The sequence below is a fragment of the Scyliorhinus canicula genome, chromosome 8 (genome assembly GCF_902713615.1).
Source record: "Scyliorhinus canicula chromosome 8, sScyCan1.1, whole genome shotgun sequence".
Taxonomy (NCBI): Eukaryota; Metazoa; Chordata; class Chondrichthyes; order Carcharhiniformes; family Scyliorhinidae; genus Scyliorhinus; species Scyliorhinus canicula.
This window is the reverse complement of record NC_052153.1, coordinates 136,588,513-136,611,034: the sequence shown is the minus strand read 5'-3', so window position 1 is coordinate 136,611,034 and position 22,522 is coordinate 136,588,513. Positions and strand designations below refer to the sequence as shown.

General features: G+C 46.1%; 1 protein-coding gene across 8 annotated transcripts in view; it reads left to right on the top strand.

Moving 5' to 3' along the window:
- Positions 1–22,522, top strand: part of adgrv1 (adhesion G protein-coupled receptor V1) — an 838,553-nt gene that overhangs the window by 83,644 nt on the left and 732,387 nt on the right. For all 8 annotated transcript variants that reach the window (XR_005461637.1, XM_038805279.1, XM_038805282.1 and 5 more), the window contains exons 9-11: positions 173–502; positions 18,598–18,774; positions 19,703–19,926. Coding sequence is in view for 7 of the 8 variants with exons in the window: in XM_038805279.1 (XP_038661207.1) it covers positions 173–502; positions 18,598–18,774; positions 19,703–19,926 (731 nt within the window). In the remaining variant the exon portion in view is untranslated. The remainder of the gene's footprint in view (positions 1–172; positions 503–18,597; positions 18,775–19,702; positions 19,927–22,522) is intronic.

The window sequence follows — 22,522 nt, the reverse complement described above, 5'->3', positions numbered from 1 at the left end:
GGTTTCATATTTCTCAGAGCCTGGTGAGATAACAAAAGTGACAAATGAATGACTGTCAGTCGCGGCTTGTGGTTTTGGCAATATTGTAACCAATCAAGTCGATATAAAATGATTGGGGTAGCCCAAGGATGGGAATAAGGTTGATTGTACTTTTTGTCTTTCTCTTGTTTAGATTATTTTCTATATTCAGGATAGTGATGATGTCTATGGTGTAATTAAATTCCATTCAGAGGAAGAACAGAAGATAGAGAGTAGCCCTGCTGGGCGGTTTCTCTCGTTGAGTTTTGCCAGACACAATGGAACCATTGGAGTTGTGAAATTAAACTTCACAGTACTTTACATTCCTCCTGGTGTTATGGATCTTACTAAAGCGAAGGATGATGTTCTTAATATTTCTAGCAAAAACAGTATTATCTTCACACCAGGACAATCACAGATAAGCCTAAAGCTACCAATACGAAATGATGCATTCCTTCAAAATGGGGCAAGTTTTTTTGTACAGGTATGTCAATATGAATGGCAATGGTTATTCAATATTACTGGTCATATTTCAATACATTATTGCACAGCAGTTACAGATTTTAAAATACCTGTATCAGTGACATTGAACTCTTTTTGGTGAAAAATCAATCTCTGTTCCATTCCCCTTAAGGCTGTCTATCTTATACAGTTACTGTTAGTATTGTATTTACCCCAAAACATATTTGGTGCAATTGTTTCATGAAGTGCTTTGCAGGGAGTTGCACATGAATTGTAACTGAAAACAAGAGTTTTGTAAATGGAAATGGAATCCCATTCTTTAAATATCATAAAACTATTTATTGCTTTAAAATGTTTGCAAAACAACATTTTAATGCTTTCTTTCACTGTTCTTTCAAGCAATACTTCCTAATAGTTTGTACTGTGCTGAAGAATTGGGGATCAGCAACTTAATAGTTTTTTCCACAATATTCAGAACCCTGGAACAGGATAGCCTGATTACTCTGTTTTAATTTGGTCATAATTGTTTTTTTAAAAAAGTTTTTTGCCACATTCAAAAATAGCCACTGAGGCTAGCCTGCTATTTGTACCGAGGGAGAGAATGGGTAATTAATGAATATCCCTTAGAACTAAAGTGGCCCGTGAAATATTCTCAGTTATGCTGTTTGTTCAAGTTTGAAAATACAGCAATACAGTCCCAGTGCTTTCCAATACTTTGGGAGCAATTTAATGTTGGTGATGGGCTCCCACCCACTGATGGGAGAACATGTGGGAATCCTATATCACTTTTCTCTGTGAGTCCCAATGCAACTACCAGATAATCGGCCACTTACCTGGATAGTGTTGAGCCTCCCACGCAATCAAGACCCAAGTATGGAGAAATCTGTCCACCAAGACTGCTGGCTAATCAGAGGTAGATAGTAATACTGGCAGTGCCACCGGGAGCAGTGCCCACTGCTGGTATAACACTCAGGCTTACTTTAAAAAAAAATTTGAGTACCCAAATATGTTTTTTCCAATTAAGGGGCAATTTAGCGTGGCCAATCCACCTACCCTGCACATTTTTGGGTTGTGAGGGCGAAACCCACACAAACACGGGGAGAATGTGCAAATTCCACACGGACAGTGACCCAGAGCTGGGATCGAACCTGGGAACTCGGCGCCGTGAGGCAGCAGGGCTAACCCACTGTGCCACCGTGCTGCCCTCACACTCAGGCTTACTTTGAAGGTTGCTGATGGATCCCTCGATGGAATTGTGTTGATGGGACCACCGCCGTTGTGTAGTCGGCAAGCGATCCATTGCTGTGTACTTTGCTCCCTGTTTAAGTTGAACTTTATTCCCACTGCATTTAATTATTTTAATTATTCACTCTGCATTTAGTTATTTTGCACTGTTTTGTTTCATACTTGCAGCTTATCCTATATGTGAGCAATCATCGACATTTGGCTACTGTTTTAATTTTATCTCTTAATTAAATGTGACGTATTACAGCAGAATAACATTGAGTCACACTGCATTATGGATTAGGTTGGATATTTTAGACCATCACACATGCTATTCAAGAGCACCATAGTTTTGCTTTTTGAAAAAAAAGTTTATTTTACTTCAACTTTTGTGCATATTTATCTTATTTAAGTTCTTCTGCTCTTGAAGAAAAAAATGTTAATTTGATTGTATTTTAGGCAGCATCATTCCTGATTCAAAACTGAGCCAACCTCTTTATTCAAATATGAACAATTAAATACAGTTACAGTAATACCATCTTACTAAAAATCACACTCCTTTGTTTTGCTTTGTAGCTCCAATCTGCCCTGTTTCCAACATACTGAGATGGATAGACATTGTTGTTGGTATTAAATTGTACTGTGAAGAGAATGCTGTAATTCAATGAATGGTGTAGAAGTCAAGCTGTGTAATGTTGGCTCCAATTCCTTTGTTCACTCGAGTTTTGTGACTGATTTTACATTTTAAAAATGCCATTTGGTTCAGTTCAATATTGTGAAAGAGGAATTGAGTGCAGTTCAGTCAAATACTTTTCTATCAACAATTCTCCCTCCCCCTCCCCCTCCCCCTCCTTGTACTTGTAAGTTGTTTTGGTTCACTTTGTTTTCACAGAATTGTAATGAAATACGTGGACTATCCACCTGATAGCACAGTAGGTTAATATACAGTGCTGGGTAAGGTAAAGTTGCCATAGTCCCAGCTGACCATAGGTTGCTTTCCCCTTTTGAGGGGGAGAGCTGACTGGTTGTAATTTTAACCTGAGGATCCCACACCTCGCAAGGGTGAGAAGGAGGACCTTCATAAATAACCTTAGCTGATCCGGCAATTGAACCCATGCTGCTGGCCTTGCTCTGCATCACAAACCAGCTCTCCAGCCAAGTGAGCTAAACCAGCCCTGGCTGCCACATTATCAGACCATTGCTGAAGTGCTAGGACATTGCCGAGCTGTGGTGATATGCATACATGCATATCTGTATATAACTATATATAACTGTGCAAATGTATAAAGCTGTTCATCATTGCATGTAATCACAGATACGACTTGCTGCCATTTACTTATATCTCTAAAGAAAAAGGGATGTGCTAATATGCATACATGCATATTGATGAACAACTTTATACAAATGTATAAAGCTGTCCATCAATGGATGTAATCACATGTATGACTTGCTGCCAGTGGGTACCGCCAGACATGCATCATGTAACTGACGTGACTCGACAGTTGATGGTAGGACAGTCACACTTATAGTAGCTCCGTAGGAACTTGAATAATTTTGTTTGTACATAGATCTGTTAGTTACCTTCCCAAGTGTTTAACAATAAATAATTGTTCTGGTTGAGAACACATTCGTTCTGTGTGTGTCTTCATGATCGGGGGAATCACAGAACACAAGAGTAACAGTTGTTTCCTGCATGATGTGGATTTTAGCCAGACAGTGAATCGTTATAATGAGCCCGATGCTTTCCAGCATCAAGTTAAGAAAGATTAATAGGCAAGAAGTTCTCGCGCTCCTCTTACTGGCCAGATATAGACTGATGCTTATAAACACTTGGATAGAAATAGATGAGAAATACCATTTTGGCACACCTCAATTAATCCAGAAGTAACACACAAGATTAGATTATCTGCAATTTTCAGAGGTGAATTGCATGGGCAAGCTTTGCAGCATTGAAAAAAGATCTGCAATGTTGGACGTCTGCCCATTTTCTTTCATCCAGTTTTCTGATTGGGTTTTTGATGAGAGCTAGAAGAATCAGCAAACTTCATAGATGAATGCATATCAATAAATACATTTTTCAAACCTGTTATTCCCACCTGTTCAATGCTGTTTTATTTACCCGCCATATTAACTGGAATTCAGGGTTTCTAGGTGCTAATTTACACACAAACCTAAAGACCAATAGCGAGGCTGCCACATTATCAGGTCATTGCTGAAGCAAGTTTGCTTTTTCCTGTGGTCGCTGAGGTTATTGCAAATTCTATAGCAGTTACCGAGCAGTTGTCTTTTTTTTGTACTCGAGCAGCCATTGTACTACAATAGTATCCCCCAGAAAAGTCCTTATTTCTCTGCTTTTTGGAGGAAGATGATGAAGACTAACTGAGGAACAGCAGATCAGCAAATTCTCTGCACCCATTCATTGAAGGCACTGTGCACTACAGGAGGTCTCTGAGACATACCTCAAAGATTGTCATGCCTATACGGCAAAAAAAATTAAAGTGCCCATCTCTGTCCCTGTAAGGAACTTCAGACATGTATATCCTTCAGCATGATCATCCCTAACCCAAATTGGCAAGTTTCCAATCCAAGGTTCTGCGTGTTCTAATGATCCTGTTCATGTGTCACTTGGCAATCAAACTGAAGAGAAAACCCCAGCTTGTGTGTCATTTGATCTGTCATTTGAGATCACTGGAGAATTTAGTTGTTAATACCTAAGACAGCAGATTGAAGCGGCCATTTATACTAACGGAGCTGAATAATTGACTGAAAGTGCAATCAACATTAAAAAACTTTTTCAAAAGTATGCCTGTCCAAAGAAGATGAATTTAAATAAATGTTCCATTTCCAGTTCATTTGAGGACCGCAAAATAGTGGATTTTCAGCTGCAGTGTTTTGCAAGAATATTTTCTAATTTTAGTTTTTTTTTTTGCAAATGAAGCACTGTTTTGAAATTATATTCATGTTTGGAAACTGACTAATGATAATGCAAATGTGTTTCCTTTGATGAAACAAAAGTCTATTCAGACATGAATGCACATTTACTGCTTTGAACTGTTCTTTGATTTTTATCTGGGTTGCCAGTGCAAGTAGTAAGCTTCACAGGAGGCTTACCATGAGACTCAAAAGAAATTTGAACTCCAAGACCTCACTTCCAAGTTGTATTTCCACCTGCCTGAATATGGCAGGAATTCCACCTTCAACATTCCAGTGGGTAGAAGCAGGATTTAATGCAGCTAAGACTGTTGCTGCAGACTGAAGTAATGGTTCCCATTAGAAAAGGAGTTGCTTTTAAAATCAGGAGGTGTCTATACAGAGTAGGTAGGGAGAAGTTGTTCCCACTTGTGAAAAGATTGAGAACCTAGGGGCACAAATTAAAAATAATTGGCAAAAGAAGCAACAGTAATATTAGAGAATTAGGGATTTATTGGGAGAAGGCGGGAGAATGGCACTAACTGAATTTCTCATTTGGAGAGCTGGTGCACGCACAATAGACTGAATGGCCTCCTTCTGCACTGCAACAAGTCTGTGATTCTGTGGTTACATGATTGGTGTCTGAAGCACGGATGATGCTCTGAACCCCTCAAGGAAATCATTTTTAAAAAACTTGAATTTACCTATCAGAATTGTTGGCTGTCGTAAAAACCCATCTGATTCACTCATGTCCTTCAGAGAAGGAAATGTATCTTCTTGCCCAGCCTGGCCTACATGCAACTCCACCCACAACGCGTGGTTGACTCTTAACTGCCCTCTGAAATGACCTAGAAAATCACTCAGTTGTACGAAACCGTTATGAAGTCTAAAGCAAATGAAACCAGATAGGCCAGCTGGCATCAACCTTGGCACCAGAAATGATAACTGCACACCCAGCCCTGTCAACCTTGCTCAGTCTCCCTGGTTAATATCTGGGGGCTTATACTGAGAGAGCTGTCCCACAGACAACCTTTTTGATTATCCCTGCCCTCTGTCAGCTGACGAAGGGGAGGCAGGGTCATTCTGGTATTTATGGTAATGTTCTGGGCACTCAAGTTTGAATCTCAACACGACAGATGGTGAAATGAAAATCTGGAATTAAAAGTCGAAGGATAGATCAGAGCCACCTGGGGGAGACCACGAGATGCAGGAATTTTTAGATGGGTTGGAGTACCCGAGGCTAAGGGAGGGGGATAGGGCTACATTAGAAGGAGCAATAGTGGAGCAGGAGATAAAGGATGCGATTGGGAGGATGCAGTCGGGGAAGGTGGCAGGGCCGGATGGGTTTCCGGTGGAATATTATAAAAAATTCAAGGATAAGCTGGCACCCCTGATGGTGGGGATGTTTGAAGAGGCGATAGGGAAGGGGGTGCTGCCACAAACCTTGGGGCAGTCATCGATTTCACTGTTGCTAAAAAAAAATAAGGATCCGATTGGGTGTGGGTTGTACAGGCCCATATCACTTCTGAATGTGGACGCAAAAGTATTCGTGAAGGTACTGGCGGGTAGGCTGGAGGAGTGCCTCCTGAAGGTGATAGGTGAGGATCAGACGGGGTTCGTGAGAAGGAGGCAGCTTTTTTTCGAACATTAGGAGGGTTTTAAATGTCATTATGGCACCAGTGGAAGGGAAGGAAACAGAGATGGTTGTGGCATTGGACGCCGAGAAGGCTTTTGACTGGGTAGAATGGGGGTACTTGATGGCAGTTCTGGAGCGGTTTGGGATTGGACCAAGATTTGTGAACTGGGTAAAGCTACTATATAAGGAGCCGAAGGCGAATGTCCGCACAAACAACATCAGCTTGAGATACTTTTCTCTCCAACGTGGGATGAGGCAGGGATGTCCCATGTCCCCCCTGCTGTTCGCACTTGCGATTGAGCCATTGGCCATCACATTAAGAAGTTCGGGAGCATGGAAAGAAATAGTGCGGGGATGGGGGGGATAGAGCATAGGGTATCCTTATATGCCGACGACTTGCTGTTATACATGTCGGATCCGAGTGTGTTGATCGGGGGAATATTGGAACTACTGCAGGTATTTGGGTCTTTCTCAGGGTACAAGCTGAACCTAGACAAGAGTGAGTATTTTTGTGGTGTCTCAGTCAGGGGTGGGGAGGCTGCCATTCTGTAGGGCAGGGACACACTTTAGATATCTGGGGGTGCAGGTTGCCCGGGAGTGGGGGAGACTTCGCAGGTACAACATCACTAGTTTGGTGGGGAGAGTGAAAGCCGATCTGGCGAGGTGGGATGGTCTTCCTCTGTCACTGGCGGGTCGGGTACAGGCGGTTAAAATGAATGTGTTGCCACGATTTCTGTTTATTTTTCAATGCCTACCGATTTTCCTGCCAAAGGCTTTTTTCAGGGTGATTGAGGGAAGGATTACCTCGTTCGTATGGGGAGGGAAGGTGGCCAGAGTGAGAAAGGTGCTGCTACAGAGGGGAAGGCAGGCAGGGGATTTGGGTCTCCCGAGCCTGATGTACTACTACTGGGCGGCGAATGTGGAGAAGTTGCGGAGCTGGGTCAGAGGGGTTGATTCCCAGTGGGTCAGAATGGAGGAGAGTTTGTGCAGGGGGTCGGGGCTGAAAGCACTAACAACAGTGCCGCTCCCGATAGCCCCGGGGAAATACTCAGGGATTCCGGTAATAATGGCTTAATTGAAAATCTGGAGGCAGTTTCGCCAACACTTCGGGTTGGGGGCAGGGTCAAGGGAAATGCCGATTCGGGGGAACCACAGATTTGAGCCAGGGAGGTGGGATGGAAATTTACGGAAATAGGAGGAGAAGGGGATTAAGACACTGAAAGATTTGTTTCTTGGGGGTCGGTTTGCAGGATTGAAGGAGCTGGAAGCGAAGTATGGGCTGGAGCAGGGGGAAATGTTTAGATACATGCAGGTTCGAGATTTTGCCAGAAAGGAGATACAGAGCTTCCCGCAGGAACCAGCCTCCACAATGCTGGAGGAGGTGCTGACGACAAAGGGACTGGCGAAGGGGGGTAGTGTACGGAGCTATGTTGGAAGAGGATAAGGCACCACTGGAAGGGATCAACGCAAAGTGGGAGGAAGAGTTGGGAGAGATCAAAGAGGAGGGTGTCTGGTGTGAGGTGCTCCGGAGAGTGAATGCGTCCACCTCGTGCGCGAGGTTGGGGCTGATACAGCTGAAGGTGGTATACAGAGCGCACTTCACGAGGTCGAGGATAGAACATAGAACATAGAACATAGAACGATACAGCGCAGTACAGGCCCTTCGGCCCTCGATGTTGCACCGACATGGAAAAAAATCTAAAGGCCATCTAACCTACACTATGCCCTTATCATCCATATGCTTATCCAATAAATTTTTAAATGCCCTCAATGTTGGCGAGTTCACTACTGTTGCAGGTAGGGCATTCCACGGCCTCACCACTCTTTGCGTAAAAAACCCACCTCTGACCTCTGTCCTATATCTATTACCCCTCAATTTAAGGCTATGTCCCCTCGTGCTAGCCACCTCCATCCGCGGGAGAAGGCTCTCGCTGTCCACCCTATCTAACCCTCTGATCATTTTGTATGCCTCTATTAAGTCACCTCTTAACCTTCTTCTCTCTAACGAAAACAACCTCAAGTCCATCAGCCTTTCCTCATAAGATTTTCCCTCCATACCAGGCAACATCCTGGTAAATCTCCTCTGCACCCGTTCCAAAGCTTCCACGTCCTTCCTATAATGAGGCGACCAGAACTGCACGCAATACTCCAAATGCGGCCGTACTAGAGTTTTGTACAACTGCAACATGACCTCATGGCTCCGGAACTCAATCCCTCTACCAATAAAAGCCAACACACCATAGGCCTTCTTCACAACCCTATCAACCTGGGTGGCAACTTTCAGGGATCTATGTACATGGACACCGAGATCCCTCTGCTCATCCACACTGCCAAGAATTTTACCATTAGCCAAATATTCCACATTTCTGTTATTCTTTCCAAAGTGAATCACCTCACACTTCTCCACATTAAACTCCATTTGCCACCTCTCAGCCCAGCTCTGCAGCTTATCTATGTCCCTCTGTAACCTGCAACATCCTTCCGCACTGTCTACAACTCCACCGACTTTAGTGTCGTCTGCAAATTTACTCACCCATCCTTCTGCGCCCTCCTCTAGGTCATTTATAAAAATGACAAACAGCAACGGCCCCAGAACAGATCCTTGTGGTACGCCACTCGTAACTGAACTCCATTCTGAACATTTCCCATCAACTACCACTCTCTGTCTTCTTTCAACTAGCCAATTTCTGATCCACATCTCTAAATCACCCTCAATCCCCAGCCTTCGTATTTTTTGCAATAGCCGACCGTGGGGAACCTTATCAAACGCTTTACTGAAATCCATATACACCACATCAACTGCTCTACCCTCGTCTACCTGTTCAGTCACCTTCTCAAAGAACTCGATAAGGTTTGTGAGGCATGACCTACCCTTCACAAAACCATGCTGACTGTCCCTAATCATATTATTCCTATCTAGATGATTATAAATCGTATCTTTTATAATCCTCTCCAAGACTTAACCCACCACAGACGTTAGGCTCACCGGCCTATAGTTACCGGGGTTATCTCTACTCCCCTTCTTGAACAAAGGGACCACATTTGCTATCCTCCAGTCCTCTGGCACTATTCCTGTAGCCAATGATGACCTAAAAATCAAAGCCAAAGGCTCAGCAATCTCTTCCCTGGCTTCCCAGAGAATCCTAGGATAAATCCCATCCGGCCCCGGGGACTTATCTATTTTCACCTTGTCCAGAATTGCCAACACTTCTTCCCTACGCACCTCAATGCCATCTATTCTAATAGCCTGGGTCTCAGCATTCTCCTCCACAATATTATCTTTTTCTTGAGTGAATACTGACGAAAAGTATTCATTTAGTATCTCGCTTATCTCCTCAGCCTCCACACACAACTTTCCACCACTGTCCTTGACTGGCCCTACTCTTACCCTAGTCATTCTTTTATTCCTGACATACCTATAGAAAGCTTTTGGGTTTTCCTTGATCCTACCTGCCAAAGACTTCTCATGTCCCCTCCTTGCTCGTCTCAGCTCTCTCTTTAGATCCTTCCTCGCTTCCTTGTAACTATCAAGCGCCCCAACTGAAACTTCATGCCTCATCTTCACATAGGCCTCCTTCTTCCTCTTAACAAGAGATTCCACTTCTTTGGTAAACCACGGTTCCCTCGCTCGACCCCTTCCTCCCTGCCTGACTGGTACGTACTTATCAAGAACATGCAATAGCTGTTCCTTGAACAAGCTCCACATATCCAGTGTGCCCAACCCTTGCAGCCTACTTCTCCAACCAACACATCCTAAGTCATGTCTAATGGCATCATAATTGCCCTTCCCCCAGCTATAACTCTTGCCCTGCGGGGTATACTTATCCCTTTCCATCACTAACGTAAAGGTCACCGAATTGTGGTCACTGTTTTCAAAGTGCTCACCTACCTCCAGATCTAACACCTGGCCTGGTTCATTACCCAAAACCAAATCCAATGTGGCCTCGCCTCTTGTTGGCCTGTCAACATATTGTGTCAGGAAACCCTCCTGCACACATTGTACAAAGAATGACCCATCTAATGTACTCGAACTATATCTTTTCCAGTCAATATTTGGAAAGTTAAAGTCTCCCATAACAACTACCCTGTTACTTTCGCTCTTTTCCAGAATCATCTTCGCCATCCTTTCCTCTACATCCCTAGAACTATTAGGTGGCCTATAGAAAACTCCCAACAGGGTGACCTCTCCTTTCCTGTTTCTAACCTCAGCCCATACTACCTCGGAAGAAGAGTCCCCATCTAGCATCCTTTCCGCCACCGTAATACTGTCCTTGACTAGCAGCGCCACACCTCCCCCTCTTTTGCCCCCTTCTCTGAGCTTACTAAAACACCTAAACCCCGGAACCTGCAACAACCATTCCTGTCCCTGCTCTATCCATGTCTCTGAAATGGCCACAACATCGAAGTCCCAGGTACCAATCCATGCTGCCAGTTCCCCAACCTTATTTCGTATACTCCTGGCATTGAAGTAGACACACTTCAAACCACCTACCTGAACACTGGCACCCTCCTGCGAAGTCAAATCTGTGCTCCTGACCTCTATACTCTCAATCTCCCGTACCCCAAAACTACAATCCAGGTTCCCATGCCCCTGCTGAATTAGTTTAAACCCCCCCAAAGAGCACTAACAAATCTCCCCCCCAGGATATTGGTGCCCCTCAGGTTCAGATGTAGACCATCCTGTCTATAGAGGTCCCACCTTCCCCAGAAAGAGCCCCAGTTATCCAGAAATCTGAATCCCTCCCTGCCTGCACCATCCCTGAAGCCACGTGTTTAATTGCTCTCTCTCCCTATTCCTCATCTCACTATCACGTGGCACGGGCAACAACCCAGAGATAACAACTCTGTTTGTTCTAGCTCTGAGCTTCCATCCTAGCTCCCTAAAGGCCTGCCTGACATCCTTGTCCCCTTTCCTACCTATGTCGTTAGTGCCAATGTGGACTACGACTTGGGGCTGCTCCCCCTCCCCCTTAAGGACCCGGAAAACACGATCCGAGACATCACGTACCCTTGCACCTGGGAGGCAACATACCAAACGTGAGTCTCTCTCGCTCCCACAAAATCTCCTATCTGTGCCCCTGACTATTGAGTCCCCAATTACTAATGTTCTACTCCTTTCCCCCCTTCCCTTCTGAGCAACAGGGACAGACTCCGTGCCAGAGGCCCGTACCCCATGGCTTACCCCTGGTAAGTCGTCCCCCCCACAAGTATCCAAAACGGTATACTTGTTACTCAGGGGAACGACCGGAGGGGGTCCCTGCACTGACTGCTTCTTCCCATTCCCTCTTACAGTTACCCACCTATCTCCAGTCTTTGGTGTAACTACTTCCCTGAAGCTCCTATCTATGACCCCCTCTGCCTCCCGAATGATCCGAAGTTCATCCAGCTCAAGCTCCAGGTCCCTAACACGGTTTTTGAGGAGCTGGAGTTGGGTGCACTTCCCACAGATGAAATCAGCAGGGACACTGACGGCGTCCCTCACCTCAAACATTCTGCAGGAGGAGCATTGTACTGCCTTCCCTGACATCACCTCTAGATTTAAAAAAAAAAAAACAAGAAAAAGAAAAAGAAAGAAGAGCTTACCTGATATTACCTCAAACCCTGCTCCCGCTGAAAGGTAAGCAAATTTAAAGGCACTCACTCACCTTCACGACAGGCCCCTGCTCCCGCTTCCCAACCACCGTGGGGTGGGGGGGTTGGTTAGAGGAGGAGGTAGGGTGGGAAACACTCACAAAGTGTTTCGGGTTTAACTGTCACTTGCCAACAGCCTCTCCACAAACCACCTTCAACTTAGGCTGACCGCACTGCACGTCTGCAAATTCCCCCAGAACAGCTGATCAGTAGCTCTGCTCTGCTGCCCTCTGCTGGATGATTGCCTTCACTCAAACTCCTCGGGTCTACTTCGCAGATTCACCTTCAACTTAGGCTGACCGCACTGCACGTATGCAAATTCCCCCAGAACAGCTGATCAGTAGCTCTGCTCTGCTGCCCTCTGCTGGATGAGCTGATTCTTTGAAGGAGTAGAAGATGTGTGTGGCGGGGGCAGGGGGGGGGGGGGGGGGTGCAAACCAGGTTCATATGTTTTAGTCCTTCCAAAGCTAGATGACTACTGGAAGGAGGTTTTTAGGGTAATTTCCAAGGTAGTGCATGTGAAACTGGATCCAGGTCCCCGGGAGGCCATATTCGGGGTGTTGGACCAGCCAGGGTTGGAAACGGGTGCAGAGGCAGATATCGTAGCCTTCGCCTCGTTGATCGCCCGAAGGCGGATCCTGTTGGGATGGAGAGCAGCCTCTCCACCCTGTGCCCTGGCGTGGCGGGGGGACCTGTTGGAATTCTTGACTCTTGAAAAGGTTAAGTTTGAACTGAGGGGAAGGATGGTGTGGTTCTACAAGTCATGGGCATTATTCATTATGCACTTTCAAGAACTGGATAACATCGAACATTAGTTGGGGGGGGATGGGTGGGAGGGTTGGTGGGGAGGGGGGCTGTTTATATTAAGGGTGACTATGGGTAATCCCAGATTCCTTTTTGCCATTTGTTTATGTAAACATGCGGGCCAATATTTGGGGGTTGGTGGGAGGATGGGATCATTGTTATTGGGATTGACGTATTTGTTGGTGATTTATTGTTGATTGTTGGTGGGTATACGTTTGGGAGAAAATGTGAAAAAGGAGAATAAAAATATGTTTTAAAAAGCCTAATGATGACCATCAAACCATTCTTGATCATTGTAAAAACCCATCTGGTTCACTAATGTCCTTTAGGGAAGGAAATCTGCCACCTTTGCCCATTCTGGCCTATATTTGACTCCAGATACACAGCAATGTGATTTAGGTCACATGTACCGAGGTACAGTGAAGAGTATTATTCTGCGTACAGTCCAGGAAAATCGTTCCATACCTGAAAAACATAGGACATATCATAAATACACACTATAAATACATAGACATTGGGTTAAGTATACGGCGTGTAGTGCTACACAGTAGAGACGATGCATGGAGAGAATAGTTTGGCCCATAAGAGGGTCATTCAGGAGTCTGGTAACAGCGGGGAAGAAGCTGTTTTTGAATCTGTTAGTGCGTGTTCTCAGACTTTTATATCTTCTGCTCGATGGACGAGATTGCAAGAGAGAATAACCCAGGTGGGAGAAACTCTTAAATGCCCTTGGTGATGGACAATAAATGCTGGTCCAGCCAATGATGCTCACATCCCAATTGCACCACTGATTATTACCGAAAATCGCTCGCTTTACAAGACCTTCACTTCAACTTTAAAACATGAATTGCAGCAACAGAGGTGCTGTGAAAGAGACTGAGATTATAAGATCTAACAGTATATTATCTTCATCTGCATGAGATGAGGAAGAGATTTATTTCTTCAATTTTGGGGCAAGTGTGTAATAATAAATAACCTCTATTTTTAAACTCAAGTTTGCTGCTGGAGTTATTTAATTGAGGCACTCATTCTGAGGGTATGAAAACACATACCTCTCAAATACAAATATACTGATCACAGGCGATAAACAAAAACCCACACATTCTTTATATGACGCTGTGGTGAACGTATTGTACTAACCATTCACCACTGTATTACATTGTATCACAGTGTTGCCCATGTGGGCTCCATCTATGGACCATTGTACTGTACTACACGGAATGTATCATGTTGGTGTCCTTGTGGGCTCCGCCCCTGGCTCCGCCTCCTTGAGGGGAGGTATAAAGAGCAGCAGCCCTGCAGGCGGCTCTCAGTAGCAGAGCAGTCGCAGCCAGGCACTGTTCTAGTCGATTAAAGCCACTGTTCACTTCAACTCACTCTCTCTCTCTCTCTCGCATGAATTGATGGTGGCAACAATTTAATCGACTACAACACAGTGATGGATTCAGCCCTCAAACCTGACCGACTGGAATTCGACCCACAGGCCGTGGAAGCCAAAGTGATTTTTTTCACACTGGCTCTGATGTTTCGAGGCCTACCTCATCGCCTCCTCCTTGTCCTCCGTCACCGATGAACAGAAGCTGAGCCTCCTCCACGTCCGGGTGAGCCATCGAATCTCTGTACAATTTGAGGAAGCCTCCAGATACGTGGATGCCCTCGCGATGCTGAAGCGCCTATACGTAAGGCCGGTGAACGAAGTGTACGCGCGGCATCTCCTCATCACGTGCCGCCAACGCCCCGGGGAATTGCTGGAGGAGTACCTACGCGACCTCAAAGTCCTTGCACGAAGCTGCAACTACCAGGCCATTACGGCCTTTCAACATATGGAACTCACCGTCCGGGATGCCTACGTGGCTGGAGTCAGGTCCAACTACGTCAGACAGCGCCTGCTCGAGAAAGGCGCCCTCGACATGGAAGAGACGGTAAAATTAGCCACCTCCCTAGAAGTAGCGTTCCAAAGCTTGCCTGGTCAGGTCCAAATCCTCCAAATCGCAGGCCCGACTCTCGGACTCACAGGCCCACAGACCCTGCAGTGTGGCTGCGTGCCTGCGGCTCTGCCCCCTCCGGATGCGTCTTCTGCCTCGTGTTGTCCGTGGGGGCAGCCATCTTCAACCCTGCACAACACGTGCGATTCACAGGCGCCGCCATCTTGGCTGCCGTCTCCCACGTGGCCCATCACGTGCAACTCATGGGGGCCGCCACCTTGGACGCCATCAACCTCGCCACCGACACGTGCGACCGACGGGGACAGCTATCTTGGCCGCCATCTGCAACACTGCCCGACACGTGCGACCGATGGGGGTAGCCATCTTGGGACCACCCCATCACCTCCGACCACGCCAACTGCCCGCAACTCGGCGCGGTCACCTTCGACCAGTCATGACCAAAACACCTCCGGAACTCCATGATGACTGTCCGGGTCAATGGTCACAAAACGCCTTGCCTGTTTGACTCCGGGAGCACGGATTGCTTCATTCACCCAGGCTCGCTCCAAATCTTCCCCGCACTTCAAACAATCTCCCTCGTTCCGGATCGCACTCAGTGCAGATCCGGGGGTACACTGTCATGAACCTCGCGATACAGGGCGCCGAGGACGCCAATTTTAAACTATATGCACTCCCCGATCTCTGTGCTCCTCTCCTTTTGGGACTAGATTCCCAGTGCAACCTCAGGAGCCTAACCCTGAGGTTCGGCGGGCCCCTACCCCCACTCACCATATGTAGCCTCGCGACCCTGAAGGTTGACCCTCCCCCACTCTTCGCAAATCTCACTGCCAACTGTAATCCAGTCACCACCAGAAGAAGGCGGTACTGTATCCAGGACAGGACTTTATCAGGTCCGAGGTCCAGTGACTCTCGCGGGAAGGGATCATCGAGGCCAGTAGTAGCCCCTGGAGAGCTCAGGTGGTGGTCGTCAGGAGCGGGGAAAAGAACCGGATGGTCGTAGACTACAGCCAAACCATAAACTGGTACACGCACCTCGATGCGTACCCCCTTCCCCGGATAGCGGACATGGTTAATCAGATCGCACACTACCGAGTCTTCTCCACCGTGGATCTGAAGTCCGCATACCACCAGCTCCCAATCCGCCCGGAGGAACACCACTACACGGCGTTTGAGGCAGACGTCCGCCTCTTCCACTTCCTCAGGGTCCCCTTCGGCGTCACAAACGGGGTCTCGGTCTTAAAAAGAACTATGGACCGAATGGTGGACTAGTATGGGCTGCGGACCACATTTCCGTACTTGGACAACGTCAACATCGGTGGCCATGACCAGCAGGACCACGACACCAACCTGCAGAAATTTCTCCAAACTGCCGAAGCCCTCAACTTCACTTATAACAAGGAGAAATGCGTTTTCCGCAAAACCAGACTAGCCATCCTCGGCTACGTCATGGAAAACAGAGTTCTAGGGCCCGACCCCGACCGTATGCGCCCCCTCCTGCAACTCCCTCTTCCCCACTGCCCCATGCCCTGAAGAGGTGTCTCGGGTTCTTTTCCTATTACGCCCGGTGGGCCCCCAACTGTGCGGACAAAGCCCGCCCACTGATCAAAGCTACCATCTTCCCAATGGCGGCTGAGGCCCGCCAGGCCTTCAGCTGTATCAAGGCGGACATCGCCAAAGCCGCGATGCGCACGGTGGAAGAGTCCATCCCCTTCCAGGTGGAGAGCGACGCGTCAGAGGTCGCCCTCGCCGCCACCCTCAATTGGGCGGGCAGGCCCGTAGCGTTTTTCTCCCGTACTCTCAAGCCTCCAAGATTAGACACTCCTCAGTTGAAAAAGAAGCCCAAGCCATCGTGGAAGCTGTACAGCACTGGAGGCACTACCTCGCTGGTAGGAGCTTCACCCTCGTCACCGACCAATAGTCGGTAGCCTTCATGTTTGATAATACACAGCGGGGCACGATCAAGAACGATAAGATGTTGAGGTGGAGGATCAAACTCTCAACCTATAATTACGATATAGTGTATCATCCAGGGAAGCTCAACGAGCCCCCAGATGCCCTGTCCCGCGGCACATGCACCAGCGCACAAGATGACTGACTCCGGGCCATCCACGATGACCTCTGCCACCCGGGGGTCACCCAGTTTCTCCACTACATAAAGGCTTGCAACGTGTCCTACTCCACCGAGGAGGTCAGGGCCATGACATGGGACTGCCAAATCTGTGCGGAGTGTAAGCCTCACTTCTATCGACCGGATAAGGCCAACCTGGTAAAGGCATCCCGGCCCTATGAGCGCCTCAGTATCGACTTCAAAGGGCACCTCCCCTCTTCCAACCGCAACACTTATTTCCTCAACGTCGTTGACGAGTTCTCCCGCTTCCCCTTTGCAATCCCCTGCCCCGACATGACTGCGGCCACCCTCAATAAGGCTCTACATAGTATCTTTACCTTGTTCGTTTTCCGCACTTACGTCCACAGTGACCGGGGCTCCTTGTTTATGAGCGACGAACCGCGTCAGTACCTGCTTGGTAAGGGCATTGCCTCGAGCAGGACTACCAGTTACAACCCCTGGGAAAACGGACAGGTGGAGAGGGAGAACGTGACGGTATGCAAGGCCCTGCGGTCTAGGAATCACGCAGTTTCCCACTGGCAGGAGGTCCTCCACTCCATTAGGTCCCTCCTTTGCATAGCTATGAACGAGACCCCTCATGACTGCCTGTTTGTTTCCCCTGGGAAATTCACCTCCGGGGGTCTCGCTTCCATCCTGGCTGAAGACATTGGGTCCCGTCCTACTCCGAAAACACGCAAGGAGCCATAAGTCGGAGCCCTTGGTCGAGAGAGTCCAGCTCCTTCACACCAACCCCCAGTACACATACGTAGAACACCCCGATTGCCGACAGGATACGGTGTCCCCTCCGGGACCTGGCACCCGCAGGTTCCCCTACCACCACCCAAACCTAGAACATAGAACATTACAGTGCAGTACAGGCCCTTCGGCCCTCGATGTTGCGCCGTCTTGTGAAACCCTTCAAAAGTCCCTCTACACTATTCCCTTAATAGAACATAGAACATTACCCCCCCCCCCCCAACTTACACCGACCAGTGCCCCGCCCCTACATGGCCTCCACACCCCCTCCTATACTCCCTCCCCCCTTTGCCGACCCACAGGAATGAAGCTCCTGAAGACACGCTCCCGGAGTCCACGCCTGAGCCTGCATTGACGAGTTCACCACCCATGCCCGCACCGACGAGTTCGACACCCGGGCCCGCTGCGATACCAGAGCTCCGGCGATCACAGCGCACAATCAGGGCGCTGGACAGACTGAACCTGTGAGCCCTTCACCCTCACCAGACTTCAATTTTTTAACAGGGGGTGAATGTGGTGAACGTATTGTACTAACCATTCATCACTGTGTTAGATTGTATCACACTGTTGCCCACGTGGGCTCCACCTATGGACCACTGTACTGTACTACACGGAATGTATCATGTTGGTGTCCTTGTGGGCTCCGCCCCTGACTCTGCCCCCTTGAGGGGAGGTATAAAGAGCAGCTGCCCTGTAGGTGGCTCTCAGTGCAGAGCAGTTGCAGGCAGGCACTGTTCTAGTCGATTAAAGCCACTGTTCACTTCAACTCTCTGTCTCGCGTGAATTGATGGTCGCATCAGATGCCACCGACCCCAACCCACCTGTCCAGGAAAGTTAAAACTACTCTCTCTCCTCCTCCCCCCCCCCCCCCCCCCACCCCACACACACACATCCTATTTCTCTTTGTGCATTTGTTGATATTGAATTTTTCTGCATTTGGAGTTGCATCTTGGTAACCTCAGCAGAAGGATTGTTTATGTTGATAAAAAATTAGCACTGAATATAATTGTTTTGTTATAATTTTAATGCCTTTAAGTTTGTTGTACTTAATACTTGAATTAAGAGTTGACTTAAGTCTGACAAGCTTCTGTTCATTCTTCCAGCTTGAAAGCGTGGAGTTAGTAAACCACACCCCTCTTGTTGCATCAGTGAGCCCCAGGCTGGGTACTCCTCTGAACATCTCACGGACGGTTACTCCTGATTTAGCAAATGGAGAGGTTGGATTTACCAGCAATGAGACACTTCTCGTTTATGAACCAGAGAACTCTTCTGATAGTCAGGTATATGTGAGTTGCAAGTTTGAGCTTTTGTCAGAAAAATGATGACAGGAAAGGTAGAAATCTATGACCTACTCGTCTATTCAGCCTGTTCCTTCTGGTTCTTAAATGCATCAAAATAAACACACTACTCTTCTACTCAGATCATGTGATCTCATTGGAGGGCTGAATTGGGGGGGAAGAAAATCTGGAAAATTGCTTCTTCCTTGCACAATTTGAAATTATTTCAAAAGATGAGGTATTAAACTACTTAAATAAAAGTTATTTTTCTCTGCGCAGCACAGTAAAATAAAGCAAAATGCAATGTATTCTGTAATTTGTAACAAAAACAGAGAATGCTGGAAAAGCTCAGCGGGTCTGGCAGCATCTTTATGGAGAGAAAATAGATTTAATGCTTTGAGTCCGTATTATTCTCCAGAACTAAAAGAGAGGGATAATGCATTGGATGTTATACTGTATAACAGGGGTGGAACAGCTGGAACGATGATTAGTGAGAACTGGAAGAGATTGCAACAAAGACAGAGAAAAGTTAGAGCAAGAGACAGATGGCCCAGTGGGGGGAGGGTTTTTGCATTGAGACAAAAAATGTATGGGATATTAAAAAATATTGTGGTTAAGATGGAGGAGAAAGGTCACAATTTAAAATTGTTGAACTCAATATTAAGTCCTGAGGGCTGTAATACTTTTACGGATTCTAAATATTAACACTTTTTTCTCTCCCTACAGATGCTTCCAGACCATCTGGGTTTTTCCAGCATTCTCTGTTTTTGTACTGGAGAATCAGTATCCAGGAAGAAACATCTCTGTGAATAATATGAATAGTAAATTGATAATTATTTTTGATTATGTTTATTGATCAATGATAGATTTAAAGCACAGACCTGTTCCAAAAAATCTAGTTATTCTTGAGTTGTCGTGGTTTTGTTTTCAGATATATGTTGCGTTGCAACGAGATGGAACTGATGGCTTCGCAGAGGTATACTGGCATTTGAGACCTACTGGGGTTAATCACTATAATATCACCAGTGATGACCTCAGCCCAGTCAACGGGTCAGTTATGTTCTTATCGGGACAGAGCAACGCGTCAATCAACATCACAATAAAATCAGATGATTTGCCTGAAATAAATGAGACTTTGATTATCTCATTAGACCGGTATGCACTTTTATTCCATTGGGTTTATTTGTTTATAATCCTGAAATAAAACTTGTTGGCTCTCTCATATGACATTGCAGGATTTGAGTACATAATCTAGGGTTACACTTCATGCTTTAATATGCAAAAAAAAATCATGGGATGTGAGTGTCGCTGGCAAGGCCAGCCTTTGTTACCATAAGACCATAAGACATAGAAGCAGAATTAGGCCACTTGGCCCATCAGGTCTGCTCCGCCATTCAATCATGGCTGATATTTGAATGGCGGCGTAGACTTGATGGGCCGAGTGGCCTAATTATGCTCCTATGTCTTATGGTCTTATGGTAACAAAGGCTGGCCTTGCCAGCGACACTCACATCACATGATTTTTTTTTTTGCATTTTTGCATTTTGCACGAACCATTCCAAACGTCCGTGAGAAGGTGATGGCGGCAAGCTGCTTTCTTGAACCATTGCAGTCATTGTGGATGCTCTTTCAGGTGCAGTCTTTTAGATGAGGCATTAAACCCAGGCTCTTTTGTCTCATTGTTTGGGCATAAAAGACCATTTGACATGATTGGAAGAAGAGCAGCAAAGTTGTCCCACTGTCGTTACCCGTATTAGTTTCTCACTCAATGTCACTAAACAAGGATAATCCAATTTCTTATCTGAATACTGTTTGGGGGACTTTGTGTGTAAATGTCTTGTTGTGTTTCCCAATGTAACAACATGTTCCCCACGTGCTGAAACTCACAAAGTGATGACGAAGAGCTTGAAAGTTAAACTATGCTGGATCGCTCTTTTTTTTTGTTTGTTTGGCTGGATGGTCTCTTTCTGTGCCATCAATTTTCTACAGAACAGTGACTATAATTTTCAAGTACTTCATTAGTTGTTCAGCATTTTTGGATATTTTGAAGTTGAGAAAGGTGCTATATAAATGCAAGTTTTTTTTCCCCCCAAATTCAAATGGAATTCTTGCCTCTTCATTAGAGCTCTTTCACAATACATGGTATTTGATCATAATGCCAATTTAAGATAATTGTTTAATTAACCCTGAACGTAAGTTGGTTCTAAAACTTCATAAGATTCAATAAATATCAAAATATTTGCAAACTTTAAATGTTATTTACCATCATGATCCAATAAACAGCTAAACCAAACCAAAATTTAATCAGGCTAATCCGTCCAGTGCGCTTCATTTATGGAGTTATTGTACGAATAAAATCAGGAAAATATAGAAAATAGCAAGAGGAGACCTTTCAGCCCTTCGAACCTGCTCCACCATTCATTATGATCATGGCTGATCATCCAACTCAATAGCCTGATCTTGCCTCCGCCCCATTGCCCTCGCAAATATCTTTTCATCCCCTTCAAGTGCTATACATAGCTGTTTCTTGAAAACAATGTTTTGACTTTGTATGCTTTCTGTGATAACGAATTCCACAGGCCGACCACTCTGGGTAAAAAAACTTCTCATGTCAGTCCTAAATGGTATTCTCAGATTGCCTACCATCGGGAACATCCTTCTTGCATCCACCCTGTCTTTTCCTGTTAGAATTTTTTACAAGTTTCTATGACCCCCCCTCTTTCTTCTGAACTCCAGTGAACACAATCCTAATCGACTCTACCTCTCCTCGTACATCAGTCTTGCCGTCCCAGGGATCAATCTGGTAACCTTCTCTGCACGCCATCTATAGCAAGAACATCCTTCCTCAGATAAGGAGAACAAAACTGCACGCAATGTTTTGGTGTGTCCTCACCAAAGCTCTGTATAATTACAGTAAGACATCCTTGTTCCTGTACTCTAATCCTCTCACTATGAAGGTGAACATAGTAGTTGCCTTCTTTACTGCCTGCTGCACCTGCATGCTTACTTTCAGCGATTGGTGTCTGAGGACACCCAGGTCTCATTGCACATTCCCCTCTCCTAATTTATGGCCATTCAGATAATCTGCCTTCCTGTTTTTTCTACCAAAAGTGGATAACCTTACATTTATCCAAATGATGCTACATCTGCCATTCATTTGCTCACTCACTCAACTTGTCCAATTCCTCCTCACAGTTCACCTTCCCACCCAGATTTGTGTCATCTGAAAATTTGGAAATATTATATTTAGTTCCCTAATCTAAATCATTAACATATATTGTGAATAGCTGGGGTGCCAGCACTGATCCCTGTGGTACCCCACTAGTCACTGCCTGCCATTTGGGAAAAGACCTACTATAGTGGAGGAGGTGTTGTTGTTTATTCTTACTGATTGTGGTCTGTGGGTCAGAAAGTCGAGGATCCTTCTCTTTGTTTCCTGTCCATTAACCAGTTTTCTTTTTTTTAGTATATAATTCAGTGTACCAATTATTTATTTATTTTTTCAATTGAGGGGTAATTTAGCGTGGCTAATCCACCTAGCCTTTGGGTTGTGGGATTGAGACCCACGCAAACACAGGGAGATTGTGCAAACTCCACACTGACAGTGACCCAGGGCCGGGATTGAACCCAGGTCCTCAGTGCAGTGATACAGCAGTGCTAACCACTGCGCCACCATGTTAACCAGTTTTCTATCCATATAAATACACTAACCCTAATGCCATGTGATTTAATTTTACATGCTAATCTCTGA